The following is a 19,989-nucleotide window of genomic DNA, read 5'->3' on the forward strand; positions in this document are numbered from 1 at the left end:
ACAGCATGTAACACAAATGAAAAGCTGAATGCTTATTCATCTTACTAAGGGTGGTCAGCGCTCTCCAATATAAGTAGAGCCTGGGAAATCCAAAAAAAAACGCGCAAATCATACTTTATGGTAAGGTATGTGAGATATTTTAAAAGGTTCTATTTGTAAAAGATGCAAACAGTGCAATTCGAGTAAATATTGCTTCAAATGTTTGCTTTCACATACTTGCAGTGTAGAACTGCAAAAGGACATAGAATGGGCAGACAGGTGGCAGATGAAGTTCAATGTGGAGAAATGTGAAGTGATTCATTTTAGCAGGAAGAACATGGAGAGACAGCATAAAATAAAGGGTGCAATTCTAACGGGGGTGCAAGGAGCACAGGGACCTGGGTGAGCCTGCGCATAAGTCATTGAAGGTAGCAGGATGAGTTGAGAGAGTGGTTCAGAAAGCATACAGTATCCTGGGCTTTATTAATAGGGGTATAGAGTACAAGAGCAAGGTCGTGACGTTGCACTTGTATCAGACACTAGTTAGGCCTCAGCTGGAGTATTGTGTCCAGTTCTGGGGCTGTACTTTAGGAAAGAAGCGAGGGCTTTGGAGAGAGTACAGAAAAGATTCACGAGAATGGTTCCAGGGATGAGGAATTTCAGTATGAAGATAGATTGGAGAAGTTAGGACTGCTTTCCTTGGAGAAGAGAAGGCTGAGAGGGGATTTGATAGAGGTATACAAATTCATGAGGGGTCTGGACAGAGTAGATAGAGAGAAACTTTTCCAGTCATGAAGGGATCGAGAACGAGAGGGCACAGATTTGAAGTATTTGGTGAGAGAAGCAAAAGCGACAGGGGGGAAAAACATTTTCATACAGCGAGTGGTTAAGGTCTGGAATGCACTGCCTGAGGGTATGGTGGAGGCAGGTTCTTAGACTGTCATCTGAAAAGGACGAATGTGCAGGGTTACGGGGAGAAGGCGGAGAAATGGAACTGAGTGAATTGCTCTTTGGGAGAGCGGGCCAGACACGATGGGCCGAATGGCTTCCTTCTGCGCTCTAACAATTCCGTGCTTCTGCGATGCCTTATTTTGATATTATGCTATCATTTTCAGCCGATATCAAATTGAGACTTGCCGATGGTCCTGTTCCATGTTCTGGAAGAATTGAGGGTTATGCTAATGGAACTTGGGGAACCATTTGCGACTCCAACTGGGGTCTGCCAGATGCTGAGGTTGTCTTCAGACAGCTGCGTTGTGGATTTGTTCGATCAGCAACTCGTAGTGGCCGCTTTGGTGAAGGGACTGGGCCGGTGTGGAGCGACAATGTCAACTGCAATGGCACAGAGCCTTACCTGTGGGTGTGTCCATTTGACATCGCTGGCCCACGTTCGTGCCCCATGACAACCGACGCAGGAGTCATTTGTTCAGGTGAGGAGATGCAAAGAATCATCGAGCGCAGTAGGTGATTTGTAGTTCTATGTTATGCTGTATCCCCTTCAGATATGTATCTCTACAAGAACTGAAACAATCTTGCTCAATTATCTATGAATCGTGGTGTTGACGGTGGGAATGAAATTCCATCTACTATTGCATCTGCGGTCTGTTCTATGCCCTGCCCATTATTCACTTCCATTGAAGTAAATGCAAATGAATATCGGGCGGGATTCAGATGTTATACCTCCATTTTTGTGTCACTATTCACCATTAACGTCCGGGGCGAATTTCGCATGCCTGATTTGTTGAATTCGAAGTGTTCAAAGGCAAATCCCCTCATGAATCATAAGAATTAGGGGCAGGAGTAGGCCATTCAGCCCCTAGAATCTGCTCTGGTTTTCAACAAGATCACAGCTGATCTGATTGTGGTCTGAACTGCACTTTCATACCGGTTCCACAAACGCGTACCTCCCTTGTAGGTGAAAAAAAAGCGGTCCAATTCAGCCTAGAATATATTCAATGACCCAATCCCCACTGCTCTCTAGGGAAGAGAATTTCAAAGTTTGACCACCCTCTAGAGAAAACGTCCTCCTCATCTCATTCTTAAATGGGAGTCCCCTTACTTTGAAACTGTGCCCCCTCGCTCTAGATTCCCCCACGAGGGGAAACATTCTCTCAGCATCCGCCCTGTCAAGCCCCCTCAGAATCTTGTATGCTTCAATAAGATCACCTGTCATTCTTCAAAACTCCAATGAATATAGGCGCAACCTCCTCAAACTTTCCTTCCCAGGCATCACCCTGGTGAACCTTCTCTGAACTGCTTCCAATGCAAGTATATCCCTCCTTAAGCAAAGAGTCCAAAATGATACACGGTTTCTAGGCGCAGTCTCGCCAATGCTCGGTACAGCTGTAGAAAGACTTCCTTACTTTTATACTCCCCTTGCAATAAATGCCAACATTCCGTTTGCTTTCCCGATTATGTGCTGTACTTGCACGCTATTATTTTTGAGATTCAAGTACGAGGACACCCAGATCACCATAGAGTTCTGCAGTATCTCTCCATTTAAATAATATTCTACTTTTCTATTCTTCCCACCAAAGTGGACAAGCTCACATTTTCCCCTATTATAGCCCATCTGCCAATTTTTGCCCACTTATGTATCCTATCTATTTCTCCTAGGAGACACATCGTGTCATCCTCATCATTTTCTTACCTACCCCTACCTATCTTTGTTTCGTCCATAAATAGGTCGAAGATACACTCGGCCCTTTCATCCAAGTCATTAATATAGATGGTAAATAGTTGAGGCCCCAGCACTAGTCTCTGCGGCACTCCACTGTTCATGTTTGCCAACAGCCATGCTCCATTTGTCCCGACTCTCCGTGTCCTGATAGCCAATACTCGATCCATGCTAATATATTGCTGCAACTCCATGAGCCCGTATCTTTTATGAGTTACTTAATCGAATCCCTTTTCGAAATCAAAATACATTACATCTACTTTCACTTTATCCACCCTCCTTGTTACATTCACAAATAATTCTAATAAATTTGTCAAACTCGATTTCACTTTCATAAAACCTTGTTGACTCTGCCCGATTGTGTTATCATTTTCTAAATGTCCTACCACTGCTTCCTGAATTATGTGCAAATGACAGCTATTAGTCTAACTGGCCAATCGTTCCTTCCTTTCTGTGTCCCTCCTTTTATGATTAGAGATGTTACATTTGTGGTTTTCCAATCCACTGGGACCTTTCCAGAATCTAGGGAATTTTGGAAGATCACAACCATCCACTATCTTTGAGGTCACTTCTTTTAGGACCCTAGGATGCAAACCATCCGGTCCAGGGGATTTGTCAGTCTTCATTCATTTTAGTTTTTCTGGTAAATTTTCTCTAGTCGTCTCAGACAAATACAAAATACTTGTTCAAATTCTCTATGATTGTTTACCATTATTAATTCCCCAGTCTCATCATCTAAGGGACCAACGCTACTCTTTTCCTTTTTATATATTTGTAGAAGCTTTTAATGTCTGTTTTATATTTCTTTCTAGTCTACTCTCTTGCTCTAACCTTTTCCTCATCATTTTCTTAGCCATAGTTTAGAGTTTAGTTTAGAGATACAGCACTGAAACAGGCCCTTCGGCCCACTGACCATCAACCACCCATTTATACTAATCCTACACTAATTCCATATTCCTACCACATCCCCACCTGTCCCTATATTTCCCTACCACCGACCTATACTAGGGGCAATTTATAATGGCCAATTAACCTATCAACCTGCAAGTCTTTGGCATGTGGGAGGAAACCAAAGCACCCGGAGGAAAGCCACGCAGACACAGGGAGAACTTGCAAACTCCACACGGGCAGTACCCAGAATCGAACCCGGGCCGCTGGAGCTGTGAAGCTGCGGTGCCAACCACTGTGCCGCCCTCGGGATATCAAGGTATCAAGGACAGCAGATGCGATCCTGGCCTATATGCGCAAGGCCCATAACATAGCCCAGGTCGCAAACCCAGCTCCTTCTTCGTTGACATGCAATTCTCAAATAAGATTATTCTTTTTTTCCCCCTTTTTAATTGTAATATTTTCCCAATCTTCCACTTTGCAGCATTTTTGCCTTTTCATTTAATTTGATGCCATGCTTAACTTCCCGAGTAAGCCACAGAGGGTGCATCCTTGTCATTGAGTCTTTTTTTCTCAACGGAATATACTTCTGTTGAAAGGGGCCTTCTCAATCCAAATTGTCCTATGCAAATGCAACCGACAGGAAAAAAAAACGATCTGTTTTCCACAACAAGTCATGCCACGAATATTCATGTGAATTCTGTCAACACGCCAGCAGCATTAAACTGATCTTTAAAACTTGGCAGTCGTGGCTAAGTTGGCAGCAGTCGCTCCTCTGAGTCAGGCGGTCTGTTTTTTTGGATGAGAAGTTATTCCGAAGCCCCGTCTGCCCGCTCAGGTGGATATACGTGATCACACTGTTTTATGCCAAGTGTCCTGGCCAATATTTACCCCTTAATCAACATTAATTTTAGTTTTTAATTTAGAGATACAGCACTGAAACAGGCCCTTCGGCCCACCGAGTCTGTGCCGACCATCAACCACCCATTTATACTAATCCCATATTCCTACCACCTGTCCCTATATTTCCCGACCACCTACCTATACTAGGGGCAATTGCTAATGGCCAATTTACCTATCAACCTGCAAGTCTTTGGCATGTGGGAGGAAACCGGAGCACCCGGAGGAAACCCACGCAGACACAGGGAGAACTTGCAAACTCCGCACAGGCAGTACCCAGAATTGAACCCGGGTCGCTGGAGCTGTGAGGCTGTGGTGCTAACCACTGCGCCAATGTGCATTACTAAAGCAAGTTAGCTTGTCATTATTATACTGTTGTTTGTTGGAGCTAGTTTTGTGCAAGGATTATTAATTCAAGCTGGACTTCAAATTACATAGTTGGCTGGAAAGCACTTTAGGACCTTCCTGAGCTCGCGCAAGTGCAAGCCTTTCCTCCTTTTAAAATGTAGAAATTCCTAAATTAGCTAATATATGTCTTTGTTCTACTAAGACACGAGGCATTCTCTTTCAAAGGTACGTTTAGCAATCTTCAGCTCATACCTTAATGACTATTACTTTTTTTGTTCATTATGCTCCTAACGAACTTTCCTGACAAGAAAAACACACACAGACGAAGTGGAAAAAAAAGAGAGGGAGGTAAATCTACTCATTGCATCGTATTGGACATTCAGCCCGCCTTTCAAGTTAGCACGAACTAGACACTTTGCGCTACATCCAACCCCGACTGTTACTGACGATTCACCCTGCTCTTAGTTCCCCATAAGAATTGCCCAGAATGTGTAATGCTCGGTAATGATAAGTCACTTAGCTGCAACCTATTTATCGGTAAGCACGCAGAAAACCAGCAACATCCCCTGCGTCTGCGACTGTGCACTGGATAATTGTCATTTACACTCTTTCAGATACACCGCTAAAGCCGCAAATTCTTATGTGGAGAACGCTTGGTAAATTTTCGCAAGGTGAAAACATAAGCATTCAATGTTCCTCGCCGAAATTCTACACAGGTGCCACATCTTACCTCTACAAAGTTGGCGAATCGGCGCACATTAAAACTGTGAAGGCATCAGCGACATCCAACAGTGTCACGTTTACCAGGGCAAAGATCAATACTGCTCACGAAGGGTATTACATCTGCACGTACCAATTGGAGAGAGATGGAAGGAATTATACATCAGAGAAAAGCGATCAAGTGAAAGTCATTGTCATAGGTAATTTCAGTTCTGCAACACTTGGGAAGAGTAGGAAACCAGAGGACCTGAATGGACGATAGTTGGCAAATGCACCAAAGGGCAGACGATTAGTAATTTTTTTTGTTTTGCAGTCATTTGTTATGATCTGCAAGGCCTGAAGTAGGTGTGAAAGCAGATTTGTAAGTACCTTTCAAGGTGATACTGGATTTGTGCATGAAAATAGGAAATAGGTATTCAGGACTATGGGGTAACAAACTGGAGTGCGAAAAACTTTCAAAGAGTTGGCACAGGCAAAGTAGGCCAAATAACCTCCTTCTACAGTTCTTGTGAAAGGGTTCACAGCAGAATTTTTTTTCTTTCATTCACTTTTGTTTGCTGTCTTCCTTTGAAATCGCGGACATCGGCGCAAAGAGTGTAGGGATTATTTGCTCTCAATGAATTCAATAATATGTCGATGTTTAGATAAGTACACAAGGGAGAGAGAAAAAGAATAGAAGAATATCTTGGTAGGCTGAGATGACGGATGGTGGGAAGATGCTGCCGTTGTGGCAAGTAACACTCACGTCACACAAGTGCCAGGCAATGACTATCTCAAACACGAATCTAACCATCTGCCCTTGACATTAAATGGCATTATGATGCTGAATCCCCCACTATCAACATCCTGGGACTTATCATTGACCAGAAACTGAACTGGAGTAGCCATATAAATACTGTGACTACAAGAGCAGGTCAGAGGCAAGGAATCCTGCTGCGAGTAACTCACCTCCTTACTCCCCAAAGCCTGTCCACCATCTACAAGGAACAAGTCAGGAGTGTGATGGAATACTCTCCACTTGCCTGGATGGGTGCAGCTCCAACAGCACTCAAGAAGCTCGACACCATCCAGGACAAAGCAGCCCGCTTGATTGGCACCCCATCCACAAACATTCACTCCCTCCACCTCCGACGCACAGTGGCAGCAGTGTGTACCATCTACAAGATGCACTGCAGCAATGCACCAAGGCTCCTTAGACAGCACCGCCCAAACTCGCGACCTCTACCACCTCGAAGAGCAAGGGCAGCAGATGCACGGGAACACCACCACCTGCAAGTTCCCCTCCAAGCCCCACTCCATCCTGACTTGAAACTATATCACCATTCCTTCACAGTTGCTGGGTCAAAATCTTGGAACCTTCCCCAACAGCACTGTTGGTGTACCTACACCCATGGACTGCAGTGATTCAAGAAGGCAGCTCACCACCACCTTCTCAAGGGCAAGTATGGATGGGCAATAAATGCTGGCCTGGCCAGTGACGCCGTATCCCATGAACGAATAAAAAACGCATGGAACCTTTTGAACGAATGCTCTCTTTCTGTTCTGTGAACACTGTGTTATACTATGTAAATACTGTAGAGTAGACATTGATTACACAAGGAAGAAAAAAGAACATAACTTTCAGTTGGATTTTTGTTCTTTTTCCAGATAAACCGCCAAAACCTACCATTGAAATATTAAGACCAACCGGCGCATTTTCAATTGGCGAGACGGCAAATATCAAGTGTTCAACTCATGATGCATATTCCGGTGTTATTTTCATATTGTCCAAAGTTGAAAGCAATACCTATATCACATCTGCCGTTGTAAAGGCAGCAGGTTTCTCCACTATCCTTACCGTCAAAGACATAAGCTCCAAAGACCAAGGAGACTACGTTTGCCTGTACCAAATAAAAAGATCGGGGAAACTATTTAACTCAACCCAAAGTGATCACAAGCAACTAACTGGAACAGGTAGATGTCAAACATCTCTACATCTATGAAGGGCTGTAAAATTTAAACTGACTGCCAAAAGTACAAGACTGGTAAAATAATGAAAATGACACATGTTATCTAAACGGTGAGAGATTGCAGAGCTCTGAGATGCAGAGGGATGTGGGTGTCTGGGTGCATGAATCGCAAAAGGTTAGTGTGCAGGTACAGCAAGTAATTAGGAAAACTATTAGAATGTTATTGTTTATTGCGAGGGGAGTTGAATACAGAAGTAGGGAGGTTATGCTTCAGTTATACAGGGCATTGGTGAGACCACATCTGGATTACTGTGTACAGTATTGGTCTCCTTATTTAAGGAAGGATGTAAATGCGTTGGAAGCAGTTCAGAGACGGTTTGCTCGACTAATACCTGGAATGGGCAGGTTGTCTTATGAGGGAAGGTTGGACACACTAGGCTTGTATCCAATGGAGTTTAGAAGAGTAAGAGGCAACTTGATTGAAACATATAAGATACCGAGGGGTCTTGACAGGGTGGATGTGGAAAGGATGTTTCCCCTTGTGGGAGAATCTAGAACTAGGGGCTGCTGTTTAAAACTAAGGGGCCACCCATTTAAGACAGAGATGAGGAGAAATGTTTCCTCTCAGAGGGTCATGAGTCTTTGGAATTCTTTTCCTCATAAGGCCATGAAAGTAGAGTCTTTGAATATTTTAAGGCAGAGGTGGATAGATTCTTGATAAGCAAGGGGGTGAAAGGTTATCGGGGAGGGGGGGGGAAATGTGGAGTCAAGGTGATAATCCGATCAACCATGATCTTATTGAATGGCGGAGCAGGCCCGAGGGGCCGAGTGGCCTTCTCGTACTCCTAATAATTCGTATGTTCGTGTGTTCATCACTTCAACGTGGTTGGGCGTTCATTGGATTTCCCTCTCCAAAGTTTCCTGTCTCTGTAATTCTCTCTCCTCTTTTATGATGCTTCTTATAACCTGCATCTCTGTTCAAACTTTACGTCTCTTTTCTTAATATCTCCTCAAGTGTCTTTTTATGATATAGCACTAATCGAAAGTGCCTTGAGAACTTTAGTCATTGCTGTCCAATGCAAAGTGGCAACTTAGCCTCAGTTGCACAAAACCTTCGTAAAAACTGATCATCTCGGGGCACAGAATAGGTAGAGCGCAGATTTATGCTGGGGGAAATAGTTACATTAGATGGACGAGTTTTAATTAACCTGGGTTGTATCCCCTGACATTTAGAAGGATTAAAGTTGGTTTAATTGTGCTGTTGATAATGGATTCAATAATATAGATACAGACTACCTATTTTCTCTAGACTGGGTGAGAAAAAGTGGAAAAAGAATTGAGGTAGGTGGAGGAGGCGATAAGGATTTTTTTTTGTATCCAAGTGGCAGAGTTCTGGAACCCTCTAATTCCAAAAGGCTTGCTGCGGGAAGTGAATTCGGATTTAAGCTGCAAAGGCACGAAGGACGGAATGGCCTACTCCTGTCTCCCTGCTCCTATCTAATGGGACGGTTATACATTCAGTAATGGGAATGCCAGTGTCATGGTTCTGTTGCTGGGCCCTTCATGTTGAAGAGTTTGACTAACAATCCAGCGAACAACGAGGACAGATCAAGGTGTCAGTTAGGGAATTTGAATTCAGTGCAGGCAATCTGAAAGTGCAAAGCTTTTGCTGGTGAAAGTGACCATGGAACTGTGGGATTGCCGCGATGATCAGTTTAGGGAAGAAAAGTTGCGAGCCTCACCCAATTTAACCTGTGTGTTGTGACTTTAGCCCTGCGTCTAAATGGTTGAATCATAAAACCCGACAAGTCAGCCTTCGGTATCAAACCACGAGCAGTGTTTCAGCTAGAAGGCTTCTTGCAGGCAACTTGGGGGTGGGTCAATAAATCCTGGCCTTTCCCCTCCCAAGGAAGCCGAAATAAAAGCTGCAGGGATGATCTATAAGGTGCATTTCCTTTTCCAGACGAGTTGCAGCGCCCAGCAGTCAGTCAGCTGCGACCATCTGGCCAGTACTTGGAAGCCAGTCTGCCGACATCCAATGCTCAGCTCCAAAGGTGTACACGGGGATTACGTTTACCCTGCACAAGGTGGGCAGCACTGCCGTGGTTGCGTCTTTTGGGCCGACTTCAAATACGACTGTCATTCTGAAAATTCGAAACATGAGAAGTCGCGAGGAGGGCTCTTACACTTGCATGTACCAAGCATCCATTTGGGGCAGATCTTACACCTCAGCTCGCAGTGAGTTGTTGAACGTAACGTTAGCACGTAAGTGTGACATCTTTGTGACTGACTAATCACCATCGCTTTGAAAGTTTGTTGTTGTACGCTGATTGCAGTGAAGCAACGTATTGACATATGAAATGCATGGTCTCGCAACGGCTCCAGTCGCGACTGTTGCGCTGCAATCGCAAAGCTGCCGTCAACAGCAGCGTCCTGGAGGGAGAGGGGGGTTCACCATTGACCAGACTTCCAGCTGGACATTCTTTGGCTACCACAGTAGTTAAGAGTCTGTGCATTCTGCAATGAGTCGCTCACCGTCTGACTTGCCAAAGTCTCTCCCTTACCTACAAGGCACAAATGGGGAATGTGATGTTACATTCTCCACTTGCTCAAGTACCAAATACTCAAGAACCCAGGACAGCGTCCCAACCACCGGCTACAATGTCCACTCCCTCCACTGCCCGTGCAAAGTTGCTGCAGTGTGGTACTAATCCACATGATGCATCGCAGCTGCTCGCCAAAGTACTTTGTTTTTTGACTTGGTGGCACTTGGTGGAAAAAACAAAAGTCTCCTCCACCACCCAACAGGTGCATCGGGACACCAGCACTTCCAAGTGCTCCTCGAACTCAAACACCACTCTGCCTTGGACATGTATCATTCTTCCCTCATGGTCAATGCCTCAAAATCTGGGAACTCGCTCCCGAACAGCATTCTGGCAGCACATTGAACATACGCGGGGGAGTTAAGGACCAGCCCAGCCAACATCCTGCCAGCCTTGCCAGCATCCAATAAATGCAAACGCGGGCTATACGCTGGCTTGAATGGATGTGAACGTTCAAAATGCTACTTTAAGTAGGCCACAAACACTTGTTTTCTTTGATTCTTTGGAGTTTCATTTCCTTAGCACCTAACAAACGTTTAACAGACGGCCAAAGGCATAACGGCCCCCTTCGGGGCTCCCACCTTCGGCGAATATCTGCCCAATTAGGAAGTAGAATAGGCTAGAAATTGGTCTTGGACGGCACTTGGCACTAGCTGTCTGTCATAAACCCCGCTGGATATTGGATGCTACTGACCTTAATATGAGGTGGGGGATAAAGCGGGCGCCTGTTGTGTTCCCGTGCGTTTTGTGTTATCGCCCAATGCGAATGTTTGCACCAATTACTAGACCAGAAAATAACCTTGGGTGATGGTGCCAAATGGTCGATATTGGATTGACCACCCGTCTGTAATGCAACTGTATTTCAGGTGCAACAGATACCACCTTTGTGCCAGTGCTGGAGAGGAGTTCTATCCCATTTCTTCTTTGCCATGTATGTGACGAGAGGTGTTTACTTTGAACGTTAAGCTGAGAATCGGTTGAACATGAACCATTACTCACTGCGATGGGTCAAAACAAGTATTTTTCTTTCAACTTTTTCAGGTCAGCCCGAGGGCCCGAAACTCACCGTGACGACACTCTTTGGTTTATTTGTCCAAGGGAAAAGTGTCCGTATCACATGTCTGGCACCCGAATACTACACAACAAACAGATTTCACTTGATCAAGAATGGCAAAGCTACCAACCTGCCGTGGATCCCCACGCAATGGGCACATCATGGCGCTGAGTTCAGGATTGCCAACACAACTGTATCTGACAGCGGAAATTACACTTGTATCCATGAAACTGAAATAAATGGAAATATGTTCAACTCTACGTATAGCAATTTCGTGGTGATAGCTGTATCAGGTGAGAGAAACAGGGTGAAAGCAAAATATTTCAATAACGGTCTGAATTCGTCCTAACATCGGATTCAAGTCGGGGGTTTTGTTACAAAAGGGGCGGTGTCGCACCTGACGCATTTTAACCCCATCGCTTGAAATTCAATTACATAGAAAATAGGAGCAGGAGTAGGCCATTCAGCCCTTCGAAACAGCTCCGCCATTCATTATGATCATGGCTGATCATCCAATTCAGTAACCTGCTCCTGCTTTCGCCCCATACATTTTGATCCCTTTAGACCCAAGAGCGATATCTAACTCCTTCTTGAAAACATACAATGTTTTGGCCTCAGCTGCTTCCTGTCGTAGTGAATTCCACAGGCTCACCACTCTTTGGGTGAAGAAATTTCTCCTCATCTCAGTCCTGAAATGTTTACCCTGTATCCTTAGAGTATGACTCCTGGTTCTGGACTCCCTCACAATCGGGAACATCGTTCCTGCATCTACCCTGTCAAGTCCTGTTAGAATTTTATAGGTTTCTATGAGATTCCCCCCTTCACTCTTCTGAACTGCAGTGAATATAATCCTAACCGACTAAATCTCTCCTCATACATCAGTCCCACCATCCCAGGAATCAGTCTGGTAAACCTTCACTGCACCCCCTCTATAGCAAAAAGATATTTCCTCAGATAAGGAGACAAAAACTGCACACAATATTCCAGGTGTGGCCTCACCAAGACCCTGTATAATTGCAGCAAGACATCCCTGCTCCTGTACTCGAATCCTCTCGTTATGAAGGCAAACATACCATTTGCCTTTTTTACCACCTGTTGCACCTGCATGCGTACCTTCAGCGACTGGTGTACGAGAACACCCAGGTCTCACTGCATATTACCCTCTCTCAGTTTTTAGCCATTCAGATAAAAATCTGCCTCCCTGTTTTTGCTACCAAAGTGGATAACCTCACATTTATCCACATTATACTGCATCTGCCATGCATTAGCCCACTCACTCAACTTGTCCAAATCACCCTGAAGCCTCTCTGCATCCTCCTCACAACTGACCCTCCCACCCAGTTTTGTGCCATCTGCAAATTTGGAGATATTACATTAAGTTCCCTCATCTAAATCCTTAATATCTATTGTGAATAGCTGGGGTCCTAGCACCAATCCCTGTGGTACCCCGCTAGTCACTGCCTGCCATTCGGAAAAATACCTATTTGTCCCTAATCTTTGTTTTCTGTCCACCAACCAATTTTCTATCCACCGCAATACACTATCCCCAATCCCATGCACTTTAATTTTACATGCTAATCTCTTATGTGGGACTTTGTCGAAAGCCTTCTGAAAGTCCAAATAAACCACATCCACTGGCTCCCCCTCATCAACTCTACTAGTTACATCCTCGAAGAATTCTCGTAGATTTGTCAAGCATGATTTCCCTTTTGTAAATCCATGCTGGTACCACTGTTCTCTAATGAAATTGTCGTGTTGTAGTCCAAAAGTTGAGTATTGCTGAAATAGTTACACGTGGATGAAGCTTTTCATCTTGCACTCAACACCACATCCGAAAAAATACCAATTTAAGGGAAAATAACAATTTTATACGGTATAAGAAGAGAGTGCGGATTGGTTGCAAAGCCGACTCTGATTGGTAGAAGCGTTGCCATGGAGATTGGACCAGTTTCGGGTGACTGACGGTTAACTGCTCAGCTCTGTTTGAAATTTAAACCAGGCAGCTTGATTCTGATTGGTCGAGGCATTGCCCTAAGGAATGAGCCAGCGAATGGTCATCACTTATTTATTTTTGAGCTGAAACAGTCGCAATGCTTGTACATAAGTGACAGCAGTGTCGTGTGTCACCAGCTCCTGTATTCAATAGGTTATTGAAGTCTGCGTTGCAACCATAGATTGTGCAATGGTCGCTTTATTTTCCTGGGTAACGAGAAGGACAGATTTGGGCAAATTGCTGAGCTCTTTCAAAGGCACGATGGAGTGAATGGACCACTGCTCGTGCTCTGTTTGATTCTATGAAAGGTGTGAAATCCAGCTCGGGTTGAATTTAGATCTGTAGCAATGCAGGATCTAGATGTTGAAGTACTAGCCCTGTTTCAGTTGGTTGCTTCTGTTGCCACACCCAATCATTCACATAGAGCTGGGCGGCTCAGTGGCACAGTGGTTAGCATCGCAGCCTCACAGGTCGAGCAACCCGGGTTCAATTCTGGGTACTGCCTGTGCGGAGTTTGCAGGTTCTCCCTGTGATTTTCTGTTTTCAGAGATACAGCACTGAAACAGGCCCTTCGGCCCACCGAGTCTGTGCCGACCATCAACCACCCATTTATACTAATCCTACACTAATCCCATATTCCTACCACATCCCCACCTGTCCCTATATTTCCCTACCACCTTGCTGAACTAAGGACAATTTATAATGGCCAATTTGCTTATCAACCTGCAAGTCTTTGGCATGTGGAAGGAAACCGGAGCACCCGGAGGAAACCCACGCAGACACAGGGAGAACTTGCAAACTCCACACGGGCAGTCCCCAAAATTGGGTTTCCGCCGGGTGCTCCGGTTTCCTCCCACAGCCAACGACTTGCAGGTTGATCGGTAAATTGGCCATCATAAATTGCTCCTAGTATAGATAGATGGTGGGGGGGGGGGGGGTATGGTAGGAATATGGGATTAATGTAAGATTAGTAAAAATGGGTGGTTGATGGTCGGCACCGACTCAGTGGGCCGAAGGGCCTGTTTCAGTGTTGCTATTAAATCTGCTTCCACCATCCTTTCTGTCAATGCAATCCATATCATGTTAACTTCTTGTATAAATTTTCTTAGCATCCTGCTGCTTCGAGTTCCAGTGCGGGATTGTATTAAATTTGTGTCCTCTGGCAACTGAACCTCATACCATTCAACAAGTTTCTCTTTATTTATTTTATAATGAAGCCTTCAAATGCATTCGACATCTCGATTCAATCTCGTCGTAACCTTCTCTGCTCTAAAGGTAATAGATCCAGTGTCTCTAATTTCTCCACATAACTGAAGTTCCAATGATGAATGTAATAAACCACGCGTCAATTTCGCACCATGTTCAGAGCTGAGGACACAGCGACGGATGTGTGATGAAAATATCAGAATGCTCATTTCTTTGTGCATTGTCAAATGGATGCTCTTGTTTCAACAGAAAGAGTAGAGATACGGCTGATGAATGGAAGCAGCATTTGCTCGGGCAGAGTGGAGATCTTGAACAATAAAACGTGGGGGACGGTTTGTGATGACCAGTGGCAATTGGCGGACGCTCAGATTGTATGCAGGGAACTGAGATGTGGAACCGCAGTCTCGGCGCTGACTCACACTTATTTCGGTAAAGGCACCGGCCCGATCGTGCTGGACGATCTGGACTGCAGAGGGACGGAACTATTTTTGTGGCAATGTCCTTCGCGGCACTGGGGTCAACATAACTGCCACCATGAAGAGGATGCCGGTGTAATTTGCTCTGGTAAGAAACATTCAGATAGACGCATAGGGTTTTTTTGTTATAACATTGCTTTGACCTATTTACCTGTCATTGATACATCAAAAAAATCCATGTAGACCAATTGCCCTCAAGGCATGGTATTGTCAGACAATTATAGAAGCAATAATGAGAAAGACTGGAAGTGATCATATTGTAGAACCATAGAATATTACAGTGCAGAGAGAGGCCATTTGGACCTTCATATCTGTGGTGGTTCATTGCTGGAACTATCCAATTAGTCCCACTACCTTCTTCTATCACTAAATCCCTGCCATTTTCTACCTTTCAAGCATTTATTCAAGACTTATTGAAAAGTACCATTGCACCTGTTTCCATGGACCTTTACTGCAGCACATTCCAAACCACAATAACTCTGCTCATTTCATCTTTGGCCTTTTTTTTGTTGTTAAGTCTCTGCCCTTTGGTTAAAGTCCCTTGATCCATATATACTCTCTCAGAAACCTTCTATTATCCATGTGGGAGACGATAAGCACCAAGTGGTATTAAAACAGAAAATGAAGCAGAGGTGGGAATGCTGGTCATAGAGTCATGGAGCATAGAGTCACAGAAGGAGACCATTCGTCCCATCGAGTCCTTGCTTGCTCTCTGTCGAGTAACCCAATCAGTCCCATTCCCCCAATCTTTACCCACAGCAAGTTTAATTCTCTCAAGTGCCCATCCAATTTCCTTCTGAAATCATCAATCCTCTCCACCACCCTCCGTGGCAGCTAGTTTCAGGTATTCGCACTCACCCTTTAAAAACGTTCTTCCTCACCTACCCTCGGTCTCTTTGGCCAACATACTCATCTGTATCCTTTAGTCCTTGTACGATCAGCTATTGGGAAGAGTTTTATTCGTCTACCTTTTCTAAATATGCCATAATCTTGTACACCTCCATCAAATCTTCCCTCAATCTCCATTGCTGCAAGGAGAATAACCCCGGCTTCTCCAACCTAACCTTGTAGCTAAAATCCCTCATCCCTGGAACCATTCTGGTAAATCTCCCCTGCTCCCGGTCAAAAAGCCTCGCATCCTTCTTAAAGTGCAGTGACCAGAATTGGCTGGAATACTCTAGTTGTGGCCAAACCAGAGCTTTATAAAGGTTCAGCATAACCTTCTTGCTTGGTTGCTTAAGACCTCTGCATATTTTGTGAAGAGAATACACCTCTGTCCGCACGATTCGGGCCGAATTACATGTAAATCGCCTGAAGCTCTGCAAATGGGATTTTAAATTAACAACAAAGATATTGAAGTCCAGTTGACTTTCGAAATGTAGGCCACAAATGCATCACGGGCGGTGGAACAAATTGGGCCTCATTTTATCAGCCACTGGTTCTACGGAACACCTGATATTTAATTCCACCGACTGCAGGCCGAACCCACACTGCCCATTTTGCGCCACTGCCCGAGATGAATTTCTAGCCCCCATATTCCTTGGACCAGCTGATGACAGTGTCTCTACCGAGTCAGATGGGAGATTGATGCCTTCTGTAAACATGGCCAAGCGTATTTGTTCTGCTTTTTGTCAAAAGGTATTGCGTGTTAAAGTTAGCCTAGAGTAATGGATTATTCGCATGAAATAACTTTGTTCACCCTCACAGAATGATCATGATATATTTCATTGAGGGCAACGGGGGGGGGGGGGGGTGGCAACGACTTTTATAGAATCATAGAATGTTACACCACAGCAAGAGGCCATTCTGCCCGTGGTGCCTGTGCCAGCTCTATGAAATATCTATCCCAAATAGTCCCACTCTCCTGCTCTTTCCCCAATAGTCTTCAGCATATTACTTATTCAAGCATAATTCCAATTTTCTTTTGACTGTTAGTATTGAATATCATGCCACCAAACTTTTAGGCAGTGCATTCCAGACCATAACTCGCCGTGTTAACAACAAATCAACCTTCCCTCTTCTTTATAGTCATTTCCTTCAAACTTTGTCCTTTGATGAACGACCCACCTGCCAGTAGGAACACTTCCAAGTGACTTTATTAGAAACGACCTCCCCACCCCACGCAGTGCTGAACATCTCGATTCAGCTCATGATCTACCCTGCTCTAATGAGAACTGTTTTCTTCTCTCCACCAAACGAAAGACCATCATTCCTAGTATCATCACTGTGCTTGCTTGTATGGGACATAGAAAGCATATCACGAAGCTACATAACCTATACCCCCAAAAGGTTTCTGGGGTCCACGAGGAAGCAAATTGTGAAGGAGATATGATATTAGTACAATGCACTCCCTCCTAACCCATCAGAGGGCAGCTGTCTGTATTTGTGGTGAGGTTCACGACTTAGTCACACCAGGCTATTTGCACCTGGAAGATGCCGACAGACAACAAGTTGCAGTTACGGGGTTGTATGAGGCATGGACCTTTACATTCCGTTCTGCTGGTCAATTCCTTCTGTTGAATACTCAATATGAACGCTGTCTTTCGCCATTGAAATTGACCATACTTTCCATCTAATTCTCAGGTAACTACTAACCTAGTAAATGGTTAAGTGTAACTGCACAGGGGAACTCCGTGAAGCAGGGGATATTTAACTTAGACCTGAACAAAACAGTAACAATATGTGTGACCAAATCAATCCTAATTTGTCACATAAATCGGTGAGATTCGACTTGAGGGGACGGGGAAGACGGGTGATATCATATGGAATGCCAGTGACATCTCATTTGATAATCAGATCTATCATCTGGATTTAAGGCCGAGAGTTGAAAAGGTGGCCGGTGCAATGCCACTTATTATCCATTAACACTCTCGAAACGACTGTTCAATAACGTTTCCCCGAGCTACCATTTAAAATGCAACAGTCCAGATCAGGGAGAAAAAGAACCCTATGAGTTGGATAGTCCTATTCTTTTTACAGGTAGAGTATAATGCATATAGAGACACAAGGAGTAATGGTACACTGTGGAATAAATGCTGTTACCATCCTGTAGTATATTTTTTCCGGGAAATATGTGGTGTGTCTTTAAGACAGCAAAGGATCAGTACTGCTTTAAGAAAAAACAGGCCTCAGGAGTTACTGAGAAAGTACATTTTGGTTGCTGTTGGATGCAACCATGCAGAGAGAGAACGAACCAATTTTAAAAGATGCATCCTGGTTGCCTTGGATACAGCTACTTGGAATGAGCATCGAGAGATACATTTGTTACAGTTTAATTTTTAACTGGCTTACAGTGGAAGAAACAGCCTGTTCTAACAGAGGGCACAGACAGAGAGCTCTGTGTTCACACCTGAAAGGAAATCTCTCAGACCATTTAAACTGAAGGAAGAAAATGTTCTCTGTTTATTTACTATTCTCTCTCAAAATTCAAAAGATATCAAGCCAAACAGAGATCCCTGATAATATAAACTGAAGGAAGGGAAGTTAGACAGCAACAATCAAAAATTCTGAAGCCAAATTGATTCATTGAACAGTGTTTGCAAGTTGCTAATTGTCGAAATTCATCACTCGAGAAGGAAAGCAACAATGTTGACTTCTGGATTAGACTACGGACTGTTCTACTGTTGAATAACCTTTTGTCCCCATCGGACGGCTGTGAGGACTTCAAACAACCTTGGACTGCTCCACATCCGGCAGGGGCGTAAATTTGCAAGGACTCAATTTTTTATTCTAATTCAAATGCTCTTTATATCTTAGTAGTGTTTAAGAATTTCGTTTTCCTAATTAAACAGTTAATTAGTTGAATTAAAGACACTTGGTTTGGTTAGCCTCATTCGAGGGGTAATACATGGTACAATTTGGCTGGGTCTTTAATTTGGGGCGTTTAAATATGATATGTTAGGCTATCTGTGGAGGGACGGGATTGAGTTAACAGTGTGTTTCTCCCACCACAATCAGAATCGTATATTTTAATAGGAGGCATTGACAAGAGTGGTCGGTTGGAACGATGCTAATATATATATATGATGACTGATGCTTTAATAAGAATATTTAAACTACTTCTGGTCATTACGCATTTCAGGACCGAAGACAAGATTATCCGTGCTTCCTGATTATGATGTCTTTGTAAAAGGTGAGTCCCTGACTTTGAAATGCACACTTAAAAGTCACAATGCAAGCAAGCGGCTGGAATTTTTACGGAACAGTGTTTATCTTTCACACCAAGAATTGAATCCCGAAGACATCTCTGCAACGTTAAATCTCAGGAATATCGGTGAAGGTGATCAAGGGGATTATACTTGTCACTATGTATACTTAGAGGGAGATCAGTGGATACATTCAACTCCGAGTGATCCAGTGCAAGTGACTATCACAGGTGAGATCTGCAGCTAAATCTCGGGAGATTTCAAGTTGAAAACGAAGCTGAATGGGAATTCAGGAACAGACAAATTTACCAATTGCGATCAAACAAGGATTTTCTTTCGTGTGTGTTCATTTGTGGGAGTCGCTGACTGGGCCCGCATTTATTGCCCATCCCTAAGTACCCTCGGCAACTGAGTGGCTTGCACGCTGAGCCATTTCAGAGAGTAGTTAAGAATCAGCCACATTGCTGTGGGTCTGGAGCCACATTTAGGTCAGACCGGGTAAGGACGGCAGATTTCTTTCCCTAAAAAAAAGTTAATGAACCGGATCGGATTTTACTTTAGACAAACTGGGAAGCACATTAGTCATCTACGGATGCGTGGCATTCGAATGTAGAAAGAAATCGGAGAAAAGGTAACTTCTACATGTGTTAACAAGACCACAAATAAGTATACTGAAATAATTATCCAGTATCAATGAACAGCAGAAACAATAATGAATTGGAATACTTTATTTGCAGTGCGTTTCCTCCTTAAAACCTTAATTCGCGTTTGATGACAATACTGGGAATGAGGTTTTTTGTATACCCGTTGGACACTTGCATAATCCGGCGACAGGGAGTGCACGGGATCGAACATGCATCCATCTATCTCTTATAGAAACTCACCAATCTCTTATATAAATTAGCGAGCTGTCACAATGTGGTGACATACGCCTTACTTTCCTTCACTGGCGCTGGGTTAAAAAAAACCTTCCTAACAGCACAGTGGGTGCACCTACCCAACATGGACTGCCGAGGTTGAAGATGGTGGCTCACCAACACCTTCTGAAGGG

At 44.1% G+C, this 19,989-nt stretch overlaps 1 protein-coding gene across 1 annotated transcript in view; it reads left to right on the forward strand.

The window, feature by feature from the left end:
* The first annotated feature begins 1,323 nt into the window (after window positions 1–1,323).
* Window positions 1,324–19,989, forward strand: part of LOC137362313 (uncharacterized) — a 21,318-nt gene continuing 2,652 nt past the window's right edge. Inside the window, exons 1-8 of the mRNA XM_068026719.1 lie at window positions 1,324–1,409; window positions 5,407–5,712; window positions 7,160–7,448; window positions 9,425–9,726; window positions 11,106–11,411; window positions 14,567–14,881; window positions 18,875–19,168; window positions 19,500–19,569. Of these exons, the coding sequence (XP_067882820.1) occupies window positions 1,379–1,409; window positions 5,407–5,712; window positions 7,160–7,448; window positions 9,425–9,726; window positions 11,106–11,411; window positions 14,567–14,881; window positions 18,875–19,168; window positions 19,500–19,569 (1,913 nt within the window). The 5' untranslated portion in view covers window positions 1,324–1,378. The remainder of the gene's footprint in view (window positions 1,410–5,406; window positions 5,713–7,159; window positions 7,449–9,424; window positions 9,727–11,105; window positions 11,412–14,566; window positions 14,882–18,874; window positions 19,169–19,499; window positions 19,570–19,989) is intronic.

This window comes from Heterodontus francisci, unplaced genomic scaffold (genome assembly GCF_036365525.1).
Source record: "Heterodontus francisci isolate sHetFra1 unplaced genomic scaffold, sHetFra1.hap1 HAP1_SCAFFOLD_517, whole genome shotgun sequence".
Classification (NCBI taxonomy): domain Eukaryota; kingdom Metazoa; phylum Chordata; class Chondrichthyes; order Heterodontiformes; family Heterodontidae; genus Heterodontus; species Heterodontus francisci.